General features: G+C 32.6%; 1 protein-coding gene across 3 annotated transcripts in view; it reads left to right on the top strand.

Annotated features, from left to right (window-relative positions):
- The window catches only part of LOC126759688 (ras-related protein Ral-a), a 53,369-nt gene extending 30,485 nt beyond the window's left edge, over window positions 1-22,884 (top strand). Inside the window, exons 4-6 of one of the 3 annotated variants that reach the window (XM_050474705.1) lie at window positions 10,841-11,015; window positions 14,284-14,412; window positions 18,404-18,503. In XM_050474705.1, the coding sequence (XP_050330662.1) occupies window positions 10,841-11,015; window positions 14,284-14,400 (292 nt within the window). In that variant the 3' untranslated portion in view covers window positions 14,401-14,412; window positions 18,404-18,503. Of the gene's footprint in view, window positions 1-10,840; window positions 11,016-14,283; window positions 14,603-18,403 lie in introns of those variants that run through there. The other 2 variants (XM_050474706.1, XM_050474703.1) reach the window with 2 other exon arrangements.
- Window positions 22,885-25,527: the final 2,643 nt, after the last annotated feature.

The raw sequence follows: 25,527 nt of genomic DNA, 5'->3' as shown, positions 1-25,527 counted from the left end.
CATTTACGGCTGCTTACAAATGGTTTTTCGCTAGTGGCGTTTGTCTAGCGTTTGGCTTTTGTTAAGCTGCTGATTTCTTAGTCAAACTGTAGCCGGCGTATTAGTGAAATGCGTTGACTGCTTTGGAGAGTGTCGACTTATGGCTGTCATTATAGCATAAGCCGGTTATTATGATTGCCATTTTTCATGCATTCTTCTTCGCAATTTTCACCTCATAACTAGCGGTTGTCTTCGTGCCTCTTTCTACAGCGTATTATTTATTTATTTTTGATTGACTTGGCCTCCTTCGCTTTTGGTTGTGTGAGGTGTTGAGTTTACATTTGCTCGCTTGTGTTAGAAAAATTGCAGATTTGTTTATTTTTCCATATCAAAAGCGTGGAATCGCTTATTAAAAATCAATCTCTAGCATTTATCGGAGTTTAACCTACAAAGAAGCAATTTCTCGAAACGGCTCCTTTTATCAAAAATGCTCCAATCTCTTTAAATTGCTTGTAAAAATACGTTTTCTGGAGATCTGCTAATTAAGTTCCTTGGTGATTCATATATCTATCCACCATCATCCTCAAGTTTGGAACCAAAAAGAATTTGTACGGCAATAAACCTGGTGGATATGTTGTTTGGAGCAGCAGTTAGTAGCTTTGTTCGAACAATTTAGACGCGGCGACGGTGGGGGCTGTACATATATTCTGCAATTCGACATCGCATGGGGTTGCCCATCTCTTCTGTCAAATATTCCTAACGCCGACTCATCAGATAGTGTCATTGTCCATGCCTCTACACCATAAAGCAGGGCGGGAACTATAAGACTTACCGAGCCAAAGGGTGTTAGATCTCCGAAATAACAGCCTTTGGCCGGATAAAATCTGTGTCAATTCCGATACCTAGAACCGGCTGTTGTGGGAATTGGACTAGGACTTACTGATGTAAGTAATGTAAAAAATGGTCGCCTGGATGCAGTGGAATGCAGCCGAGCAAGCTCCAGACTTGTCAGAACAATGCGCTCCGAACTACGACATCACCTGCATATTGAGGCAGCAGTTCCTGCTGGGGCGTTTTCGCAGAAATCGTCATTCCTCAACTACTTCGACGACATCAAACAATACGCTGACCAGACTTCGGACGCAATTAACTTCCGTCAAGCACTGACCGCCATTCACAGAAGATCCATCAACACCTTCACCGACTCACTCTCAATGGTAAAGGTGAGTGCAGTCGAAACATTTCCATTTCAGCAAAGCAAGCAAAACAATTGAACATTTTGTGTGTATGTGTGAATGCAGACGAATATCTCGAGTTGTCGCGAGAAACGAGAGAGTGACACTTGCGCAGCTTCGTCCCGGATACTTCGTACTTATCCAGAATAGACCCCGACATAGTATCTAATATATGCCATGCGTGCAAGGAGTCTCCGCATGACACTGGCTACCTCTTTGTATTCCCCACTAACCCTAGTCAGCCTCTCCCTTTGGTCCGACTCCGTCGAAACAGTACGTTTCTTGGGCATATCGTTGGATGACGTCGACGACATCTTAACTAATCCTTGCCATCCAAACGGGGATTAGGTACCCGTTATAGCAACAACAACAGCGGGAGTGATGACCGTTCCCACGACGGTAGGGTCTACGTAACCGGAACGGACCCGGATTTTTTATCCGTCTAATGGCTGTCAGCTCGGCAGAGTTTTGCCGCTACAACAACAACAACGGGAATGATGAAGGACTTTTTAGTTGCCCTTTTCAACGACGTCTGGGGAATCCAAGAATCCGTTGTCACTTTTCCGAAAGATTGGACAGTCAGTATTCGCGTTCTTCGGAGTAGATTCGCCGAGTGAAACCTACTGCTTCGACTGTTCCTTAGTATCTGCTGTTTATCGGTTGATCTCTGCTCCGTCGCGGTCACGACCCGACGTAGAAACTTCTTCGGAATTCGCTGAACTCTGCTGTAAAATGATTTCACAATTGCGCTTGTCGTCCGGAGTGAGCAAATGCGGCATCCAACTTTCTCTTACCAAATATTTCGTGCAAGATTTGACCTAGACAGTCAGCTACCTCGCGCATCTTAAATCGGCGGTCATGCAATATGAAATCGGGAACTTTTACGTCAGCCACCGTGGTAACCATATTCAGAGCACGTGGCCGTAGCTCATCAAAACCCGTCCGACCACGTTGAAACTCGTTAAATATATTTTTGACAGTCCTCAAAAAAGGAGAATAGTCTATGCACTCTCGATTTCACTGCCCGTTTCTTTTCTCAAATCAAGAAACACTGACCAATATTTCTCCTATTAAATCTTCCTAAAATTCCCGGACTCGCACGTTGCCACATGCGGTGAAAAAACTATTTGTCCGATTTGGCTTAAACTTTGACATCAGTCATATTCCTGAATGTTTTATAAGATAGTAAATTTAGCTTGCTATAGTAATGCCATCGAATGGTGAGGATTAGTACTTATCGGAGCGTCCTCGTATATGCTATTTATCTTCGCTATTGAGGATAATTGTTCTTGTGTAACTAATTGGACGGAAAGTTACGTCTAATATGATTTGCCTACCTACATATGTACACACAATTTCAAGTACGTCTAACATCTGACCTCATTAAGCTCCCTAATGTGCTCAATTAGTGCGCTTATACCGTTACCTAAAAACGCCACACCTTAAAAGCCATAAAACCGTTAGTTGTATTACATATATAGTATATAGAAATATGTATCCAAACCATTAGGCCATAAAATGCAAAGCTAGCGCCAGGACACCAATCCTTGTACGTCAGCGCATAGTCTGCGTGATGGCGACGACCTTAATGTCGGCATGTCACGTAAACACGTCGAATATTTTGCTCGACTTCCGCATAACACGCGGCACACATGTAAGCTCAAGTGCATGCCGTATTGATCCACTACACACTGCGGCGTCAACTTGACGCGTCCTGCAGACGGAACTACAAAACTTCGCATATAAACAGTTTTTAAAGTGCCTGGGCCGTGGTAATGGGCGGCAGGTGCGTTGCGCTCCGACGCAAGAAAGCACGTTTGCCAGTATGCAAATGTATTTGCGCTTATGTGTATGTAACCTAGTCTACCTTTAGACGTGTTTCACCTGCCACGAAGCGAGGGTGCATAACAAATCACGTGACGTATGTCCACCCTCGGCCGCTGCTGGCAAACGTTGCCACAGCAACAAAAACAGCAAAGGGCTGGACTGTGCCAACAGGTAATATTTCGTCAACCCATTGGGATTTTCAAATATTTTTGCTAAGGAAAAGCATAAAGCGGCTAATAAGTTGGAAAGGTAACTGTTGTTTATTTTTTAAGGATCTATGGGGAACTTTAAATGGTTGTTATACATATAAAATACATTTTCGTTTATGTTTTATATGCTTAATTTACATTTGTTTCTGGAATCCCTTGTCATTCATGCTACTTCTTTTTTGGGGGTTGGTTTTTTATGTTTTGGAGCCCATTAGTTTTATTAATTCAGCTATTTTTCTTTTAATTCGCATTTGTGAGAATAGGCCTGACCTCAGTTTTAAGTAAAGGATATACGCTTTATTTATATTGTATTATATAATGTCATTAACGTTAAAAAATGAGGTGTTCTAACTGTTGTAGTAGAGATATATAACAATCGGTTATAAAACCGGGTATTTTTGGGGACTAGAGAATGAGTTGTGCTTTTTCTAGTATTAGTCAAACTTGTAGACATTAATTACTTTTTTATGGGATTACATGGGTTTTGGCGGCAGAAAAAAATTTGATAATATAGTACGAACATTTTTCTTTGAGTACAGAAAATTTCATCGATTTATCTGCAGGACTTTATAAGAAAATGTTTAAAATTTGATCGTGCTCTAAAATTCAACCTTCAATAACATTAATAAAAAACTGAATTTTGACGAAATATTTAGATCACGAGGTATGCGTCTGATCCCTCATCTAATAATGTGCTAATTTTCCAAATCGGTGCTTTAAAGAAATTTTCATGGTCCACTTGGAGTGGTTTGAGCCAGATGAGCACAGGCTCTGATTAATCGAGCGATTTGGAAACAGTGACCTTTTGGCAAAGTTGCAAACAAAACAATGATTTTGGGTCTAATTTTTTATAACAAATTGCCTTGAGAAAACAAAAATCCTTCGATCGATCACATGGTTATCCTATTGGGAAGAACTGTGAACAATTTCAATAAAATCGCTTCACTAATTTGTGAGAAATCGTGACCACCGTGACTTTGAAAACGATGTTTCGAGAAAAACACGAACAAAGATTGAAGTAGCCGACCTAGACCAACGGGCTGCTCTCACAAAAGTTCTATTTCCTACACTTTTGATTGATATTAAAAAATTAAAAAAAAAAAGATTTTTTGAAATTCCAAACCAATAAAATACGTTTTTATAATTTTTTTAATGAAAAGAGCCAGATGAACTAATTTCTTTGTATTTAGACTAGTTTTATGACCGAACCCGAAAGTCTTAGGTAGGAACGTGTTTGAAATTGGAAAAAAGTTAAATAAATATTTCGTGTGTTGCTAAAATAATATTATCTGTGGTAAATGTTGTGTCAGTAGAGCAACAAAAAATTGCATTAGGAAGTGTAATCCGTCAGGCAAGTTAAATATTCGAAAATAGTTTGTAGAATTTCACGTAGTTCATATGACCACTGAAGACAATGATTGAAATGTTTGCCGTTCCGCCGACAGTTGGGCCTACGTAACCTGAAAGGACCCGGATATTTTTAACCGGCCAAGAACTGTCTAGTCGGCAGAATTCTGCGGCTACAACAACAATAGACGAAAACATGAAAACATCCCATAAATAATTATATATGACTCAAAAATGAAGTTGATCGAGAAAGTTGAAACTAAAAAGATATCAAAAGAATATACATATCTTTGAGGTAGCACATCGTTCATGAATATTTTTATGGCATGATAAAGCTTTTTGTAATGTGAGTAACATGCAAGTTGACATTCGACAGATTTGTGTCTCAAATCAATGAAAACGATAACAAAATAATATGAATGGGACTTCAAATTGCTTATTGCTTATTGAATCCAACATATTCTCTGTACCAAATCATTAGTCATCAAGATGATGAAGTTCGCAATAATCGCTCGTTAGTTTTTTTCAACGTTAAAAGCCTTTATCTATTCGATTCTATCTATTCTATATTCTAGATTTAAACATGCTGTCATTCCATAATCGCTTATAACTGTTGTAATTTAGGCATGCCTGCCTTATGAACGATTAGTCATTATCACCTAATTGCTTTAAATAGTTACAAATAACGCGTCTACTCATAGGAATGTAATTTTGACAGCTCGTGACGGTCATGTTTGTTTACAGATTTATGTCAAATTCTGCCAGCGTGTTTAGTAAGGTTTGCCGTTTCATCATATCATGTTTCACTTTGGTTTAGCACTTAGAAATTGTCCAAAATTATTACGCGAATTCGCGTTTTCCGGTGGCTACTGTAGTTTCGAATTTCATCAAAAAATCATGTACAAACAGATAAGGCTCATTTCTGGCTTAAGGGGTTAGATGGTAGAGGTACAAAAAAAAAAGGTATTTTTACGATTTTTTAAATGTAAGCAATCATATATATTTAAAAAATAATATATAATATGTTATATCAAAGGTACATATTTGAACAATATCTCCTGAAATTTCGATACAAAAATGTTAAAAATTCAGCTGCTGAGACCTCATTTCCCTGGGTGTTTCACAAAAAAGTGCTCTCGCCGTGGACAGCATAACTTATTACTGGTTCATATAAAATTAAAAAACTAAGCATATTTCGTTAGTACATATCTAAATCTCGTTTCTGAACGAAGGAAATAAAAAATATTAAAATTTTCCTTTGAACAAAAAATCTTATTTTTTGGTCAAATTTTCGCCATTTATTGGTCAAAAAATAAGTTGTAATGAAACAAGAAAAAATCCTTCGTTGAATAACTAGATAATGTTATTTTAAAAACGTATACACAAAATCTAAATCGGTCGATAACTTTTTGAGAAATCGTGTGAACCGACTTCCAAAACACAGTTTCGAGAAAAACACGTTTAAAGACGGGGCACTTAGTGCAGCTAAACTCGAGCGGACCAGTTCTCAAGGCTGTATCTCCGAAACTATTACTCAGATCAATTTTAAAATTTAGGACAATATTCTAGAGGTATTGTAGAATTTAATAAGGCAAACAAAAAAAACGATTTTCTGAAATGACCTTAAAAGCTTGGTCAACAAACAAAAGTCCACCATAAGTCCTCGTGTAGTTCAGGAGACCCAATTGCATTCCCGAAAATTGTCTGTTTTGGTGTGGATTGTGGCATCATCGGGCCTTATTTTTTGCAAATGAGGCAGAAAATGCCGCAGCCACCAATAATGAGCATTATTAGACGATATTGATCGATTTTTTTGAGAAAACTTTTAAATTTATTGATCCAAAAATTTGTGCACATATTATGGTATCTTTTAACTGTATTTTAAGACTCAGTATTAGTAAAAATATTTATTTGGAAAGGAACTCCGTGAGCTCTTGACACCATTATTTGTCAGTCACTTATGAAAAATTCGAAATTTTAGTCATTTCAGATACAAACAACAACAACACTGAAAAATATTAGATATTAAAAATATATTAATAGATGGTTTAAGTCAAAGTCTATGCCTAAGGCATACCGAAAATATACTTTATGATTTTTAAATTCTCTAAGTTGAATTAAAATCAACACCCACTATTTCCGGCACTTTCATAACGTCGACACCTTGTACTAACCATTTGGGCTAATGCAATATTAATTCCAATTTATTAATTCCATATTGTATTCAAGCAGAGAATGCTGTTAAAAGGCGCATGAAAAACACACGCTTCGATCCGGTCCATTTAAATATTTGTGCAAACATTGTTGTTCGAATAGCCGAGTGCGAATTTGTGTTTGTGTGAGTGTGTGAGCAAATGCAACAAAGAGTATTTGTGGATTTATGGGCAACCAGCAACTGACTCGAATGCGAATGCCAACACCAAACACATTTAACGCATGAAATTCACATTGAAATTTCCATTTGCCGTGTGATTTGACACGCACACATCACACCATAATTGCACACGCTTTTCCAGCGCTCTGTAGACGCAACGAAATGTGCAAAATTAAATGGAAAACGATAAACGAAAGCGAAAAGCCTCACATGCAAAATCAAACAATAAATTAAACACACATCCGACGCGCATGCGAACTACCTGAGAAACTTGTTCAGATCTACTATAAATATCTACATATATCTGTACATAAACATACTTATATATATGTACATATGTACATATTTTATATGTGTGTACTTTTATGTATTATACATAGACTTTTGCCACTGCGATATTCACATCTGATTGCAGTCGTATACTGATATACAATCGTCGGTACTTTTGGGTGGTAACCCCTGCTGTTGCCTGTCGTGGAGACCTTTTTTCTAAGCTTTTATTATTTTTATTTTGCTTCTATTTTTACGCCTGGCGTACTAACATTCGCACAGTCGATCGGTTTTTGTTTAGAATCGGCTTTTCCATTTGCCATCTGACAGATAGCGGTCTTGATTGCTGGTACGTCAGTCGGCCGTGTTCACATGGCAGCTTTAATTGGCTGTGAAAAAAATTTGAAAATTTAAGTCTAAGAAAAATACAGCAATTACCTGTCAATACTTGCGAGTATGTGCCTACATACATGCTAACATATGTATGTACATACATATGTACATATGTACATTTGTAGCGCCTTTATCGTTGTTTCATTAGAATTTTCATCGCGTGTTGTTCGCATGAGTCAGTATTCAATAAATTGCGGTTGATTACAAAAAGGCGTTCAATATACATACATACATACATACAAATATATATGGTACCTATATTTACATAAATACATATGTGTTTGCTCGTTTATTTAAACTTTAGCGTTTTATGTTGATTTGGACAATTTGCTTCAGTTTTTAATTTTTGACGGATTTTACGCGTTCGTGTTCAATTCGCTTTAAATGCGTCAGTTTTACCACTAAGCGATTACAATTGCCAACACGTTGTATTGAATCGAAAGGAAATTCATATTTTGTAAAAAAATAAATTAAATGAAATGTGGAAAAATAAAACAAAAATTATGAAATAATAATTAATATAAATTAAAATAAAAAAATATTATAAATTAAAAAAAATGATGAAAAAGATTTAAAAATAAAATTAAGAAAAAAATTGAAATTAATAAAAAAATGTAAATGAAATAAAAAAGTTACAATAAAAAAAAAATAAGAAAAGAATTAAAAAATATTTATGATTATTTAATTAAATACACATAAAAAATTACACAAGCATAAAAAAATTAAGAAAAAATCAAAAATACAATTTAAAAAAATTAAGAAAAAGATTTAAAAATGAAATTAGGAAAAAAAAAACTAAAATTATCAAAGAAAATTAAGCAAAGAATTAAAAAAATAAATACATAAACAAAATAAAAATTAAGCACTCATAAAAAATTTAACTAATATAAAAAAAAATAGAAAATAAAGAAACATTTTTTTATATGAATAAATATTCAGCACTGAAATTATATATTCTCGCTGAATTTGCTAGATTTTGATTGAAAAGTATAATAACCAACTACAAGTATTTCATTGAACACGTTGGAAATTCCCCCAGAGATTTACTGATCTCGATGGGGATGTGAAGGCTATTTTTGATTGTGGCTTACACGAATTTAAACTTTAAGAGCATTATCGTAATTTTGTAATTTTTTCTAATTAATAAAATAAAAAAAAGTTATTAATTTCGTTGATGATAGTTTTTTATTTTTATTTTTTTTTTTGCCGGTGAGGGGGTGGAATTTGCCTTCCGCATTATCATGAGCCATTTGTAGATCACTAAAAAACTCTTCCTCAAAGGAACCGTCGCCCACTCTGGGACCGCATTTGCATTACTTCAGGGTGGCGTTCCATTTTTTCATTGAGAGATTTATTCCTGCGCACCTGCGGCCACAGAGAGTACCCTGCTGAGAATATCTTGATAATGAATCCCTGAGTTTGCTTCACTCTCCAGCATGACACTAATTAAATTGTCTGCGGTCTGTCAAATAGGTCTTCTACAGTGGTGCGATGAGATATTTGACATTCAAAGAATGTGTGTTCAGCGGCGTCTTCTGTCGCGTCATTGTAAAGGCAAGACAGTTCTTCGACTTTTCCCATTCAGTGGAGGTACTTTTTAAAGTATCCGTGACCGGATAATAGCGGGGTTGTGTATATTAGGGCGCTTATTATCGTCGACATTAGGACCTTCCTCTGTTCTTGTCTGGGGCCTCCAATGTTGGCCATTAGTCTTCTGAGATGGGAGGCGATTTTCGCTGCCTTTCCTGCGGCGTGCTGGATTTGTACCCAGAAGGTTAGCCTGGGGTCCAGTCTTACGCCTAGGTAGTTTACTGCTTTTTGTGTCCTAAGAATATCTGTTGTCGTTTGCCTACTTATTTTGAGACGTATGTGTTTATTTGTTAGCAGTAGGAGCTCGGCTTTTTCTATATCGCGCAGGAGATTGTGTGAGTCTAGCTATGCTTGCGTTCGTATCATGATTTGTTTAAGCTTTCTTTGCGTTTCTTCTGTGCCTTTTGCTGTAATTACTGCTGAAATATCATCCATTATATACATATATTCAATAGTAGTGCCGGTCGGTCTTCGAGGTAAACTGGGAGATTTGCGGAAATCTTAGACTATGTTCTGGATCACTAGCCCTTTTTTCGTGTGTACGAAGGCGTTTACGATCTGATCCATTTTGGCAGCGGTTAAGTCAGGTTTTTTCATTACTATTTTATACCCAAGTTTCCAGGTGTTTTTGTTAATATTCCTCCATAGTTTTGAGTTAGTTTGATTTTTGACAGGCTCTTGTTATATTAAGCATTGTGTTCTCGACAGTTTTTTTTGCAATTATGGGTTTTCTATTGCGGAGGTTAGTTTCGAAGTGTTCCACTTTCGTGTTCCAATATTTCTCCTGTGCTGGTTAACGTTTGTTCTGATGTCGTTCGTGTAATAAATGTATTGATGATCGCTACCAGTGTCATCTTGAGCCTGCCATGCGTTCTGATTATGCGCTTTCCTCTCGAGTCCGTGTGGTGCATACCCCACTTCACGGCTTTTGAATTTAGGTCACCGGCGATAATTAGTTGACCTTCTGTAGACCTGGCTGTCTCCTCATTATTGTCGAGCTTTTCTTGGAATTCTTGTAAGCTGTCGCTTGGCGTCAAGTAACAGCTAATTACTGTGAAAAGGTCGCATCTGGTCCAAACGAAACCTTTCCTGTTCCCTTTGTTTACAGTAATGGCGTTACTCCCTGGTGCTAGCCATATAGCGGCGGTAGAGCTACTATCTTCTAGCTAGGTATCTATCTCCTTCGTTTTACAAATATTGAGAACGAAATGTTTTTTTTTTGGTTTGGAGGTGATCCGAAATTAGCTAAACTTGCTCAAATTTCAACTCCGAAGGGAGAGATGACTCGACTATTACAAAATATAGTGAAGGGTATAATCAACATTGTGTGCGTTTTTTAAGTCACATTTATATTTTTTTTATCACTTCAATACCTTTCTTCAATTAGTAGCACAATTTTAAAAAGTACATAAAATGTTACTCATACGCCATGTTTCACGAATATCCTTTTTTGATACTGTACACTGATACAATATATAAAATATAATAAAAAATTGGTGACTTTCGGACTTTAGTATGTATATATCTGCATAACATGTGTATCAATAGATTATATACATATATTTAGATAAACATTTAAATACGATTATTAAACCTTCGATTTCCACCATTTTCAGGGAACAAATTTTGCGCGTGAAAAATGACGAAAGCATACCGTTCCTGTTGGTGGGCAACAAATGCGACTTGAGCGACAAACGCAAAGTGCCGCTGAACGAATGCCAGACACGAGCCCAACAGTGGCAGGTGCCCTACGTGGAGACCTCCGCCAAGACGCGTGAAAACGTCGACAAGGTAAGTGCGTCGTAGTGTGTTTGTGTGTGTGTGCGTGTGCGTTAGAGTGTGTTTGGATTATTTTATGTGCGTATATGCAGTTGTATTGTTTCTCACGAAACTATTGGCATTATCTATATATATTTTGCAATTATTTCACGCGAATTCGTGCGCTGTACTCCGTCATATTGCTGTGCTGTGCGTCTCTTACCTTTCATTTCTTATTTCATTTGATCTTCATTTGACATGATTTCCTCAGTTTTTACATGATTGCAGTGCACAGTTGACTGCCCTTTCTTTCTTTTTGTTATTGCTCAACACTTTGCTTTGAACCACACACACACATTTTTTGTGCGAAAAATGCAATATTATGCCGTTACATTTAAATTAATCCTATTTTTTTGTGAATTTTTGTTAAAGCGCGCTCTTTTGTTGTTGTCTTTGATGTCGTACTATTTTAGTTTTGTTTACACTTGCATATTCTTTCATTAATTTTTCATTTGCGTTTGTTGTAGTGCAACAAAAAAGTTAACAAAATTAATAATTGAATGTAAAATAATAATCAGGCTAATATACAGTTATTTGTAGTCAACGGCATTGGCAGCATAATCTGCAAACTCTACCAGCAATTTGTTTGTCTCATACACTTCGTCATTGGTTCTTCAGTTTGTACACACATAGTGAGACTCACATGCCCCACATATTGTTTATACACTCAATATTAATTATAATATATAGCAAACATACTTACTGTACTGCAATTCGGTGTTTGTGTAATTTGATTAGTTATATAATATATTAATATATATTTTAATTTAAAAAAATTTACAACCAAAATTAGTCTGAAAGCGTAACGCGTATTCGAAAACTTTTATACATATGTATATATTATATGTCTCTTGTTATTTATTTAGCCAATTTTACTTAAATAAATTTCGCTCAAAGCTAGAATTTGTAATTCATAACCCCTAAATTTTTCCAAAGTGAGGTTAGAAAAGCAATAAAACTCCTAAAATTATGCAAACTCCTAGAAATATGCAGGTTCTTAAAGAAATGAATAAAGCACCAAAAACAATGTGATTTCTTAAAAAAGTTTGGAAAACACCTAAAAATATGCTATATTTTATTGACTTTTCAATTTTGCAAATATTGTAAATAGTTTTAATATCTCTTAAAACGTTTAATGCAGATTTTAAATTTATTATATACAAATTCAACTAAAATAATCATTAAACAGCATTATAGTGCACCTAAAAGCTCACAATAAATCCAAATATTACAAATTTTTTATTAAATTACGTTATAACATGAAATTTAGGTGTATAATTTAGTATTTCCAATTAAAATTAAACTTTTCTTGTTAGTTTGATTCTAACATTGCATACTTTAGGGCGCTGTAGCAAAGTTTTGGTTAACATTTTTGAGATGAAATTTTATTTTAATAATTTTCAACATTTCTAATTGAGAAATATAACTTTAACGCTCTCTAAACTTTGAGTTAAGGTAATTTTAACTCTCTTTAAACTTACTTTATACTCACTTTGCATACTTTAAGGCGCTGTAGCAAAGTTTTGGGTAAAATTTTCGAGACAAAATTTAATTTTCAACATTTCGAATTGAAAATATTATTATAACTCCCTTTAAATTTAAGTTAAGGTAATTGTAATTCTCTCTAAACTTACTTTATACTCCCTTTGCATACTTTAAGGCGCTGTAGTCAAATTTTGTGGGTATTTTCGTTACAAAGTTCTTACTAAATCTGTTTTAACAATTATAATACTTCTAAACTACAATTTTGGATCAGTTTATAATACAAAAGGAAAAAATAACGCCTATATATAAAAATTGCGCCTATAACTAGGCAACATTAACTATTTATTGCAGTTTAAGTACTACATTGTAATTCAAACCTTTTTTTAGAAAAATTTTACAACAATTTAATCGTACTATCTATGTGGTGAGAAATAGAAAATTAAAAATATAATTACAAAAATTATTTGAAAAAAATTAAAAAAAAATTAAAAAAATTTAAAAAATACTTACTTGAATTTTAACAATTGTCTTAAAAATTAAAAAAAAAATAAAAAAATAATAAAAAAATATATTAAAAAAAAATTAAAAAAAAAAAAAAAATTAAAAAAAAAAAAAAAATTAAAAAAAAAATAAAAAAAAAAATAAAAAAAAAAAAAAAAAAAAATAAAAAAAAAAAAAAAAATAAAAATTAAAAAAAAATATTTAAAAATTTTTAAGAGTTGTACTTTGCACCATATTTTATAAAGACGAGTGATTACTTAAATGTTTATAATTGTCTTAAAAATTAAAAAAAAAAATTAAAACAAAAATAAAAAAATAATAAAAAATTAAAAAAAAAGAATTAAAAAAAATCAAAAAAATTAAAAACAGAAAATCAAAAAAAAATTTAAAGAAAAATCAAAAAAAAAATTTTTTTTTAAATTCAGAGTTATGAATATGACCATATTTTCGTTTCTTTCGTTTTCCTTATTATGAATAAATAAATAAAAGGTGTGGTAGTTACCTGTAGGACTCTGACTGCTTATAATTATTAAATTTTTTTAGATTATTAAATTAATTTATAGTTTTTCTAAGAAAGTTTAAAAAGCTATATTTTTTTATGTATATACATGCTTATGTATGTAAGTTGACAACAGATTTTCTGCAGGGCATGTAAGCAAATTTTTTAAGATTTCATAAAAAATGTATGGTGTCTTTAAGATAGTTTAAAAAGCTATAATTTTTATAAATATAATAATATCTAAAGTTGACAACAAAATTCCTGCAGGGCATGTAAGCAAAATCAAACAAATTTCATTAGTTATACTCCACTTCACTCCCCGAAAATAAGGTTATTTACAAGATTGAATAAAATATGTACAGACATATCCACAGAAAAAGCACACAAAAACTTTACATTTTATTCAGCAATTAAATTATATTTTTTTCATCTATTTTTCGAAACAGCAGCACAACGAATTGGCGCAGTATTTTATTTAAATATTTACGTTTATTTTTTATATTTAATTTTATTTTGCCGTAGCGTAGTAATAGTTTAGTATTTCTATTTTAATGTATTTATATTTAGCAGTTTTTTTATTGTTATTGCTGTATTTATTGCTTACTGTTAAACATTAAGCAAGTGAAAAGTAAAAAAAAAAAACATTTAAAAAACGAAGAAATTGTGCCATACTCTCTTTTTCACTCTCTCTCTCTCTCTCTCTATAAAAACGTTGTTTTCTTCTCATCCACTGTGCTCTCTTTTCGTCTCATGCAGGTATTTTTTGATTTGATGCGCGAAATAAGATCCCGCAAAACCGAAGATTCGAAAGCTACTAGCGGGCGTGCTAAAGACAGATGCAAGAAGCGGAGACTTAAGTGTACACTACTTTAGGCGTATTTGTAGGTGCATAAGCAGACTCTAAGCAAATATAAGAAAACAAAAAAAAAAAAAAAAAAAAACAAATGAAAATATGAGAACAAAAAACACAAACAAAAACAATTGTAAAAAACAAGCGAACAAAGAATGTAAAAGAAACCCCTAACTCTACTCTACTCTACTCTCCCAACCACCAGACATCACATCGAATTAATAACCATAACCTACATAGATGATCTGTGTATATGCAATAACAACAAAATTCCTAACCGAATTACCGAGAACCGTTTGTAGTATGTACCTTTCCTTCCGTTTGTTACAAAAAAAAATTAAAATTCGTTGAAAAGTTTTAGTACTTGCATTTAGTTCTATAAGCTCGCATACTAATTTGTTAACTTGTATTTTATAGAAATGCTACTTAATTGCTTACTAACTTATGTTGTTAGCGGTATTTAGTTGCCTTACGAATTGATTTGGCTTTTTTTTAACACTGAGTTGCTAAAACGCAAACAAATTTTTAGTTTGTTTCAGTTTTTTTTTAATTTTTTTGGTTTTAGTTTAAGCTTCCCGCTCCTTGCTTACTCTGCATGCACAACTAACCTTACTAATTACAGACAATACAAAACAGTTTACAATGTTTTTTTATGAATAATGTTAAATTTATAAATATTTTTATTGCTTCTAAAAAACAAGTATACAGTTCGTGGTATGTTTTGAGGGGTCCACAAACAATAGCTTGACGTTTGAAGATTGTTTTTGTACCCTAAATAGGTGAGCTGTTGCCCTGAAGCTTGCAATAATCAAGAGGAAATGACGAAGACTCTATAAAATGTATATATAAATGATTAGCATGACGAGCTGAGTCGGTTTACTCATGACTGCCTGTTTTTGTATACGTGAAAGAGGCCCTTAATTTTTGAGATATCCAGCTGAAATTAAGCACACATCCATTTCTCCCCAAGAAAATGCTCATTTGTCAGAACCCCTGCTATTGAGCCACTAAAGCATACAGCTGCCATACAAACTGAAAATCAAGTTCTTGTATAAAAACTATAAAAAATCAAGTTCTTGTATGAAAAACTTTTTAATTGACAAGTTATCTTCACGAAATTTGACGTGGATTACTAGCCAACTCTACAATCTACGAACAAATTGTTAAACTCGAACCACTGTAGCTGTGGCTGCCATACAAACTGACCGATCAAAATCAAGATAAACCTCTTTTTTTATACCGTTTTATGCTGTGAAGGCTATTATAAGAAGCCGAAATTTTTTATTCTTTCTCATTTGTTTTGCTTATACATGTGAAAGATATGTTTTTTTTCTATATATCAAGTTTTTTATGTGACCCATCTTTGATTCCTTCCAGCGAGAATTCTTTTGAGTTTGGAAAAAAGTCGACGAGAGCTTAATCCGGAGCAAATGGTCGATTTTTCCTTAATTTTCATTGAATTGAAACACCGTGGGTGTGATACAAGCTTTTACATGCGCAAATATTTATAAACATTAAGACCAACAAAACGGAACAAAATCCACTTTTTGCAAATTACCAAGCCTTGTGTCACTCAAAACCCTTTATATCACTCACGTTTCTTTCGCTGCGAAATTTATAACAGAATGTTATGACTTCTCTTATAACTAAGGTAATACACATCTGACTCCCGAAATACCATATATTTGTTCGTTGATAACTCGAAATGTTAAAGACTCTTGGTGGTTAATCCTGGTCCTCAAATATGTGTACATCATTTTGTTGCATGTCTCTCTCTCTCTCTCTCTCTCCCCCTCTCTCTCTCTCTCTCTCTCTATCTCTCTCTCCCCCTCTCTCTCTCTCTCTCTCTCTCTCTCTCAGTTATTATAAAAGTGAAGTCCAGCGTAAAACGTTATATTAACTAAAATTATGAGATATACATATGCATATTGTGACAAAAAGGCACCCGGAAATTGTAATTAAACCCCGGTTAAATAATATTTAGAAAAAAATCTATTTTGCTAAGTTGGTAGGGCTGTCCTTAACTACTATGCCAAATATGAGCGCGATCTGTCAACAAGTTTGTTTGCAGCAGTTGCTTAAATCGGTATACGTCAGTGGTGCCTTGCGATTTATACAATGGATAAAAATATCTAACAAAGAATTGTTCTCAAATTTTGTATTTCTAAACAAACTTTGTGTGCGGAATCATTGCGAATATTGAAAAAGCTTATGGTGATTCAGTTTTATCAAAAACACAAACCCAAGAGTGGTACAAAGTCTTCAAAGACGAAGTCGAGAGATCTTTGAAGACATGCCCCGTTCTGGACGACCTTCAACCAATGCAACTGATGAAAATATTAAAAAAGTGAAGGATATGATGCTTGAAAATCGTCAGGCAAATATTAGAGAGATGGCAAGAGAGCTCGACATCTCTCGCGAGTCCGTTCGAATGATTTTGGTGGATATTTTGTGTATGAAACGCGTTCTTGCTCGACTCGTCCCGATAAAGCTGTATTGTTTTCAAAAGCAGTACCGTAAACAGGTCTCTTTGGACATGCTTGATCGTGCGAATTGCGATCCCACATTCATGGAGAGCGTTATAATTGCTGATGAGACATGAGTTTATGAGCTTGACATGCAAACAAGTCAACGATCATCGGAAAGGAGGGAAAAAATCGAGCCAAAACCAAAAAAAATACGCCAAAGCCGCTCAAAAATCAAGATGGTGCTTATGGTTTTTTTTCGATTTTCGTGCTTTGGCGCATCATGAATTTGTTCCGGAGGGACAAACGCGATCAATAAAGAGACATATTTGGATGTATTGAGGCGTTTGTGTGAGAACATCCGTCGAAAACGGCCGGAATTGTAGAAAAACAATTGATGGATTTTACACGATGATAATGCACCATCGCATCGAGCCAGGATTTTGACCGATTTTAAAGCCAAAAACGCAATGAATTCCAAAGATCAACCAAGGTATTCACCAGATTTGGCTCCGTGTGATTTTTTCTTGTTCCCTTAACTGAAATTGCGGTTTCGTGAAACCCCTTTTTCAGTCGATCCAAGAGATGAAACAAAATTCGCTGAAGGAGTTGAAGGCCATCTCAAAAAGTGCATATGAAAAGTGTTTCGAAGACTGGAAGAATCGTTGGCATACGTCTATTACATTTGCTGGGGATTACTTTGAAGGCGACAAAACAAATATTGATGAATAATTAATTTTTTTTTACAATTTCTGGGTACTTTTTTGTCACCATGTATTATATTAATTTTTGCCTATTTTCTTATCTCACATTTGTTCCTAAATCTTTAATATGCCACAGCCAACATGGTTATCAAGTTAATAAGCATCGTTCTCTCATTGCGAAAGATAAAATATTTTTTTGAGTATTTTTTTACTATTGCAATAATTTTTTTTATTAAAATTATTCTTCAAATTGAGCTTAGGATTCGAAATTATGTGGTTCGGCATAAGCATAATTTTTTTTATTACTACTTTTAAAATATTGGATAATTTTATTGTAAATATGTATGTTAATCCTATACTCTAACATCTAAATAGCATTATTAACAAGCTTCAAAACTTAAACATACTAAAATACACCACAATATATACACATACATACATATGTATATGTATACCACAATATATGAACATAACTATGAACACAAACCTTACCTACCGGTTACCTACCCGGTTTTTTATCCTCCTACGATTTGCTTTTTGGTATAAATTTCTTGCTTCGAACAGCTTCATTTCATTATTTAAATTTTGTGAGAATTTTCCAAATTTTCTTTTACTGTTTCTGAATGAGTTTGTTTGTATATATGAATTCTATATTATATTTATTATGTAATTTTTTATTACATATTTTATGTTTATACATTTATTTTTTGTTTGTATTATTTGTAGTTTGAGTAGCATTTCACACCTTCGACTCATGAAAACTAAACTCATTTTCTTTAACGCCATCGCTTTACAAAAACCCAATATTTTACGTAAAACTTTACTAAAATTCTCGTATCTCTTCCAATTGTGCGCAGGTATTTTATGATTTAATCAGGGATATTTCTTCACGAAAGAAACAACGTCAGTCCGATGTGCGACAGCCGCCAAAAACCAAATCTCATTGCTGCCAACTGCTGTAATATTCATGAAATTTGAAAAAGAAAAACGAACAACATCATTACAAAAACAAAAAAGAGGAATACAAAAACGCTGCAAATCTGAAACGACGCTGAGGAACAACACAAGCTGAATGCCGCCAATCAACAATGACAATGACGACGAATGAATAAAAACAAAATATTATCCATTTAGATAAGAAAGAATGAAAAACAAAAACAACAACATGCAAAACTGCTGTATTTCGAAGTGAAACTAAAACAAAAATAAAAAACAGTTACAGCAAGTGCTAAAACTGCAGCGCTAACTATTCGGCATGCAACGCTGTTATATTACAACAATGCAAGCGAAAATGAAAACAGCATATACAACTCAATTTATGCGTAAATTTGTAAAAAAAAATGATATTTAAAACCTATCAGCCACTTATACTTGCATGCTTACATACATACATACATAAGTTTATATAAATATAAAGCAACACCAATTGTAAAATCAATCAACAACGTATTGTATTCAATAAATGAACAAAAACCAAAATATACAACAACAACATAAACCTTGCAGACTTTGTTAATTTTATGCGAAAATTAATATTATTTATGTTTATAAAAGTTTCAATTTGTATTTGATACTCGGTGGAAAGCGTAAAACTTGATTACTGAACGTTTACTTGCAACAACATACATATATGTATGTATAAATGCGCTGAAATAAATCAAGTTTTAAACACACATTAAACGGAGAAAACAAAATTTTGGCATTTTTTTGTGTACTAATTTTGCTTATATCTAATTTTGCTTATTTCTAATTTGGCTTGTGTTTATTGTTTAAAGCAGAGCTCCCGAGCAAGCTTAATAACCCTGTTATGTAAGGCAACTAGTATATAATTGTCTCACCACTACTCATGCTTGCTGTAACGGTATTTTATTTTGCAAATTGCTAGAGTTTGCGGTCAACTTTTCCGAGTTAACATTTAGCATCGCTTAAAGTAAATTTTTATGTACGTTTGCCTAGCAGCTTTGATACTGGACTAGTCGTCATATGTTATATCATGTCAACAGCTCGCAAAAAGTTTCACTTATACATACTCTGTATAAAGTGTAGTTTTCGTCACAATATTCGTTTGGAGTAATTTTTCATAATTTTAGGTAAAGAATTCGATGAATTAAATTTTCATGATTTTTTCAGAATTCGCTAAAACTATTTTCCAAGGTCCGACACCATATTCGTTGCATACTTTGGGGCGTCCAACCCATTTCAATTCGTATGTTTTTAATAACTTCAGCTGAAATGATGGAATTGCTTTATTCTGGCAGCATTATTCCAATTTCATATTTAAAAAATTCAAATTGTTTGCAATTTAGCATTTTAAATAAATGTTAATTTGAATTGAGAAAAATTTTATGGTTTAGAGCCTGATTTTAGTTGGAAAAACAGATGTTGAAACAAATTTTGCGAGTAATATTTCAATAATACACAAGAGTGGCATAATTTTCGTCGGTTGAAATTATTTGGTTTTGTCAATACTGCTAAATACCTAAATAAAATTAAAACAAAATTTAAATTAAATTTAAAATTTTACTGATTTGCAGAAATATAGCATAATTTTAGGCATACAACTTAAATTAGAATTTTGAAAAATCTTACAAAATTATTTAAGCTTGTCTTTCCAGTAACAACTGCAAATATTTTACACAAGAGTCCACAAAAAAATAAATAAAATGTATTGAAGTGAAATTGAAAGTCAAACAAAGAATTGTGTGCGAAAAAATAGCCGTTAAAGGCATCCAACTTGTTTCAATTTTCATTTTTCAATTTTGAACTCTTTTGCTCTTTAACTTTTGCTTTAAAAATTTAATTATGTTTTTCAACATGTAACAGCTCGTATCAAACTCCATTTGGAACAACTAAAATGTGAAAAGAGCTCCCCTCAAATTCGTTTAGGACCAACAAAAATTTTAAGAGATAAGAAATTTTTTGATACATAATTTCCTAGAAATTCAATCTTAAGGTGGTATTCTGGTCTAGCCGCCTCAATTTTAGGCATTTTTCAAACATAAAAAATGGAAAGAATTTTTACTTTTAATTTTTTTATGACTTTTATTGACATTTAGAGAATATCGAAAAAAAATTTTAAAAAATAATAAAAAAAAAAAAAAAAATCGTTGAATTACAGGTCTGTAGAATGATATGACTCCAACCCTTATAGCGATCTGAAATAAATAAATAGTAAAATTCCTATTTTAATTATTGTAAATATGACATATTAAATTTTTTAAATTTTTTTTTTAAATACTCAAATTTTCTAAAATTCGAGGCAGGCGTATATATTGTTTTGAATATCTAAGCTATAAATAAATATGAAATTTTTTTTTTTAGATTTTTTCTATTTTCTAAACAAGAATACCCCCTTAAACCTGCTTTGTTATATAATTTAAATAGGCTAAGGCATCCGGTTAAAAAACACATACAAGGTTACATAAATTTAATAAATCCACATAAAGCTGAAAGTTAAAAAAATAACTTACTGAAACTCCTCCAACGTTCCGTCGTGGAAAAAAATACTCTAGATACTCTAGAATAAATCAAATAAAAATAAAAAAAAATTTGTTTTTGTTTTTTACTCTAAAGGCAAAAAACTAGTTTCGATTTGTAATGTTATCTTCGCTTTCTTTTGTTTTTATCTTTTGTATATCTAAACGTTATTCGGACGCCTAACTCTACTTGGCGGCAACGCTAGTAAAGTCTTGAGCAAATCCTAAGAAAATTTTGCAATACATTTTTTTTTAAATCTTCTTCTTCCTTTCATAATTGGCATAGACACCACGTACGCCGATGTAGCCGAGGCTGTGGTGTCCTTTTTAAAATCTACACTAACAAAAAAACATTATACATGTCACTATCGGCTATAAAACACTAAAACTCCTTTACTCTATAACTATTTGTGTGAACTGTGTAAACAATAATTTTTAAATGTTTTTTGTATGCTCTAATTACAATTATTCTTATAATTATAATTACGTTTTTAAGTTTAAATAAAAATATTGTAAACATAAAAGCGAAAAGTAAAAAAGGAAAGAAATTAAAAAATGAGTCAAACGACAAATAACTACCAATACTTATATAAAATATATTGCAAACATGCTTATAAGTAATGGAATGCTTTAATTTGTACTTGTAAACATGAAAATATAATTTCTATTCATTTTTGTAAAATAACAATAAATTGCAAATTATTTTGTGTTGATATTATTAAGCGTATTATGCGAGTTGTGCAGTGAAGTTGAGGTCTAGGCGAAGCTGCATAGTTTTATGCATGAAGTGGCAGTGAAAATACAAAAAAAAAAAACAACAACTATACATAAAAACAACAACAATACACTTTACTCTACGTTTTGTATTTGAATAAGCTATTGCAAGAACATACACCGCAGCGAAATTATTATATTTATACCAAACTGCATATCGTCACTTAAAAAGCAAAACTACTTATCATCGAAAATTGTAAAAAAATTTGAAATTGAGTTTTTTTATTGCTTACGATTTAATAGATCATATTACGTATACAGTATCTCAAAATTTTAACCTACCGTTCTCAGATATAACCAATAGATAACCATTTTGTAACCAATATATAACCTATACATAACCATTTTATAACCAATGTATAGGCATATTATAACCAAAACTCAAATTTTTTTTCAATATGATTAGTTTTTATTATATCGTTTTTCTTTAGCTTGTAAACTTATGAAAAGTATTGTTAGGTTATTTTGCTTTATAGGTGACGATATATGTATGTACATGTATACTTTGACATAAAAACGCATACGCATATACAACAAAAACGCAAATATACACACATACATAAATACACACAGACATATAACAACTTCATGTATGTTCATGTATGTTTGTAAAACCGGCATGCTTGGCGGTAACCTATTTTTACCAACCTATCTATCTATAAAAAAAAACCTATAAATCTTCCTATATGTATATTGTATTTAGTAGCAACAACAAGGAAAACACATACACACGCAACTCCTAAATAAATACCCAACATTATTATTATATTTATAAATATATATATACAATACATATATACGTGTGTAATTATTTGTTTATTACTCTGTAGATTTACTTATATATATGATGCTATTGTCGTTATGTTTAATTTGATTTTTTGTAGTTATGCGTAATTCAAAATTAAAAGAAAAAAAACTTAAAAATAACAACAACAATTTTAATTGCAAACACATTCTCATACATTGTTGTAGTCTACTTCGACACATTGTGCACACACCCTCCCTCACGTCTCATATGCAATTGATTGTTGCATTGTTGCAAATTAAAGCTGCAGTTCAAAGAAAATAAAAAGAAAAAAAAAAACAAATCAGCTGCATGCGAGCGAAGCAAGTGCGAAAAATTACAACAACAAAAAAATCAAAAATTATAAAAAAACGTTCGTTGACTTTGCAAATGTCAATAGAAATGTAAGCAAACAGAAACTTTCTTAACTAAACTAAGCCGCAAACGACGAAAAATTATACATAATTATTAAAAGTAAAGTAATTTAATGATGATGAAGATGCGTAACATTCAAACAATCGCTACAAAATATACATACTTATATATAAATAAAAAAATGTACGAATATGCATTTGTTTTTTGTAAGAAAAATTCTTAATGAAAAATCCCAAAAATAGCTTCAATAAAAAATCAACTGAAAAATATGCGGCGTTTTTATTTTTTATATAAAAAGGGAAGATAAAAAAAGCATAGAAGTTAACTACTTCGGCGCCGCAGCTCTAGTGCTCTTCACAAGCGCATGCCTTATAGCATAAAATGGTATAAAGAGATCTTGATTTTGATCGGCCAGTTTGTATGACAGCTGTATGCTATTGTGGTTCGATCTGAACAATTTGTTCGGAGATTGTAGCGCTACCTTGGACAATAATCCATGTCAATTTTTGTGAATATACCTCGTCAAATCAAAAGGTTTCTCATACAAGGACTTGGTTTTAATAGTTCAATTTATATGGCAGCCATACGCTATAGTGTTCCGATCTGAAAAAACTCTTCGAATATATATACATATATCTATATAATATATATATTTTTCCCGCTCTTTTGACATATCTCTTCAGTAAGGTTTACTATTTCATCATAGAAAGATTTACGAGCCAACAACGAGTGGAAATTATTAAAATCACACATCACGTAGCGGAGGAGAGGAGTTGGAAAATGAACAAAAGCGCGGCCTAGGAACTGCAAGAAGTGGAAGCGGTTACAAAACAAATAAGTATGCACCATAAGTGTGTTTATAATTTTTCTTAAAATAATTACTAAATACTACTTTTTCTTACAGCAAATATGTAAACATGCGCAAGGGCACAATAATACGAACATATGCTGCAGCGTTTTCATAAATATTTTCTTCTGTGAACAGCCATAGTATATTTGGGTTTGAAAATTGACTTTGACTGACAAAACAAAATACAAAAGCGTTATCAAATTTTCCATATATTTGTTATAAGCCGCGGCTGGGATGGACTTCAGTAGCTTCAGCGAATTTTAGTTTTTATGATTTCGATTCACTTTTGGAGCGTAATTATCAAGATTTTTGTTTAGCTTCGACGTTATACTATTTATAAATCCACGTCTTATCACCAGTAATAGTGCGTTTGATGAATGTAGGGTCTACGGCTACGTTGAAAAGTATCTCTTTTGCGAAACACTTGACGTTGATTTAGACAAATTATTGAAATCTTTTGATACGAGTCTAGTATTGACACGCTTTATAACCAAAATGTGTTGTCCTAACATGTTATTCGAGCAGACTGAGAGATTCGTGTTAGATATAAAACTACAGTGGCGAGGATATATGTTTAATTAAGCCAAACCGTGTACATACAATTTACAATGTTTGAAACACGATTATCTTGAAATGCAGACGATATTCTATCAATGACAATATTGCGAAGCCAAATTTCACCCAAAAATTGTTTTTGCTGGTCAACAATTCTTAAAGGAGTTTAAGGCGATATCCTAGAATAGAAATTTAAAAAGATCGAATTTAATTTTAAGCATTGTAAAATAATTTTTCAAAATCTAGGTACGACGTTTGTATCAAAATCGCGAAATTTGAATTTTCGTTGGCTACGTGTATTCAATTTTCGATTGTTTTGTTGTGTTATGTTGAGTACCAACATACCCATACTGGTAAGGTCGGCCTTTTTGAATGTTTAGTAAGTTTTTGACAGCTTTTTTGCTTAGACACCTTTTGGTTTGTCTTTGATTTTGTGCCAAATTTCCCACTTTTGACTAAAAACAGTGTCGCGTTTACATTGCTCAGGATATGTTGGACTCAGTCCAATCAATTTGTAATAGTGCCGCAGCCACAGTATTCCTCAGACTTGGCTCCCTGTGACTTTCTTTGTGGCCAAAACTGAAGAGGCCCTTGAAGGATTGTTGACGTACACTCGCTTAATGACACTTGCAGAAATTAGGAAAAGTTAAATTAATAGATATTGATGGGTTATCAATCGCGGGGTGTAGTAGAATCCAAGTCAGATTTGAATAGTTATCGGAATTGCAAACCAATTCTGATTTTCGTTGCTGTTACAAAATTCGATTGAATTTTTGCCTTTTCGAGCATGCGCAAAACCAATATTCGAATCAGCTAATGTGACAAAACGTGTAAATAAATAATTCGGAAGCAATCCTATTAAAGTTTTTAATGAGTTCTGATTTAAAGGTAGATTTTAAGAGATAAAATTTATCGATTGAATAAAGACTCATTTGGGTTTAAATTATGTTTTGTAAATCTTCATTAAATATCCTTTTTTTCCAAAAACTCAATAATTAAGACATTTCATGTTTTATTCTTATGTTTTCCCCTATAGAAATAAAGATTAATTAATTTAAAGCAATAAAATAACTTGATTTTTTAACTTACATTTCAAATCTGTTAGCGACTATCTTCTTGGTTTGTTTCTGATAGCAAAACCGATAAAAATGGTTTCTGTGACTCTCA

The sequence above is a fragment of the Bactrocera neohumeralis genome, chromosome 5 (assembly GCF_024586455.1).
Source record: "Bactrocera neohumeralis isolate Rockhampton chromosome 5, APGP_CSIRO_Bneo_wtdbg2-racon-allhic-juicebox.fasta_v2, whole genome shotgun sequence".
Lineage (NCBI taxonomy): Eukaryota > Metazoa > Arthropoda > Insecta > Diptera > Tephritidae > Bactrocera > Bactrocera neohumeralis.
The sequence above is the reverse complement of the archived record's forward strand: the minus strand, read 5'-3'. Positions and strand labels throughout refer to the sequence as shown.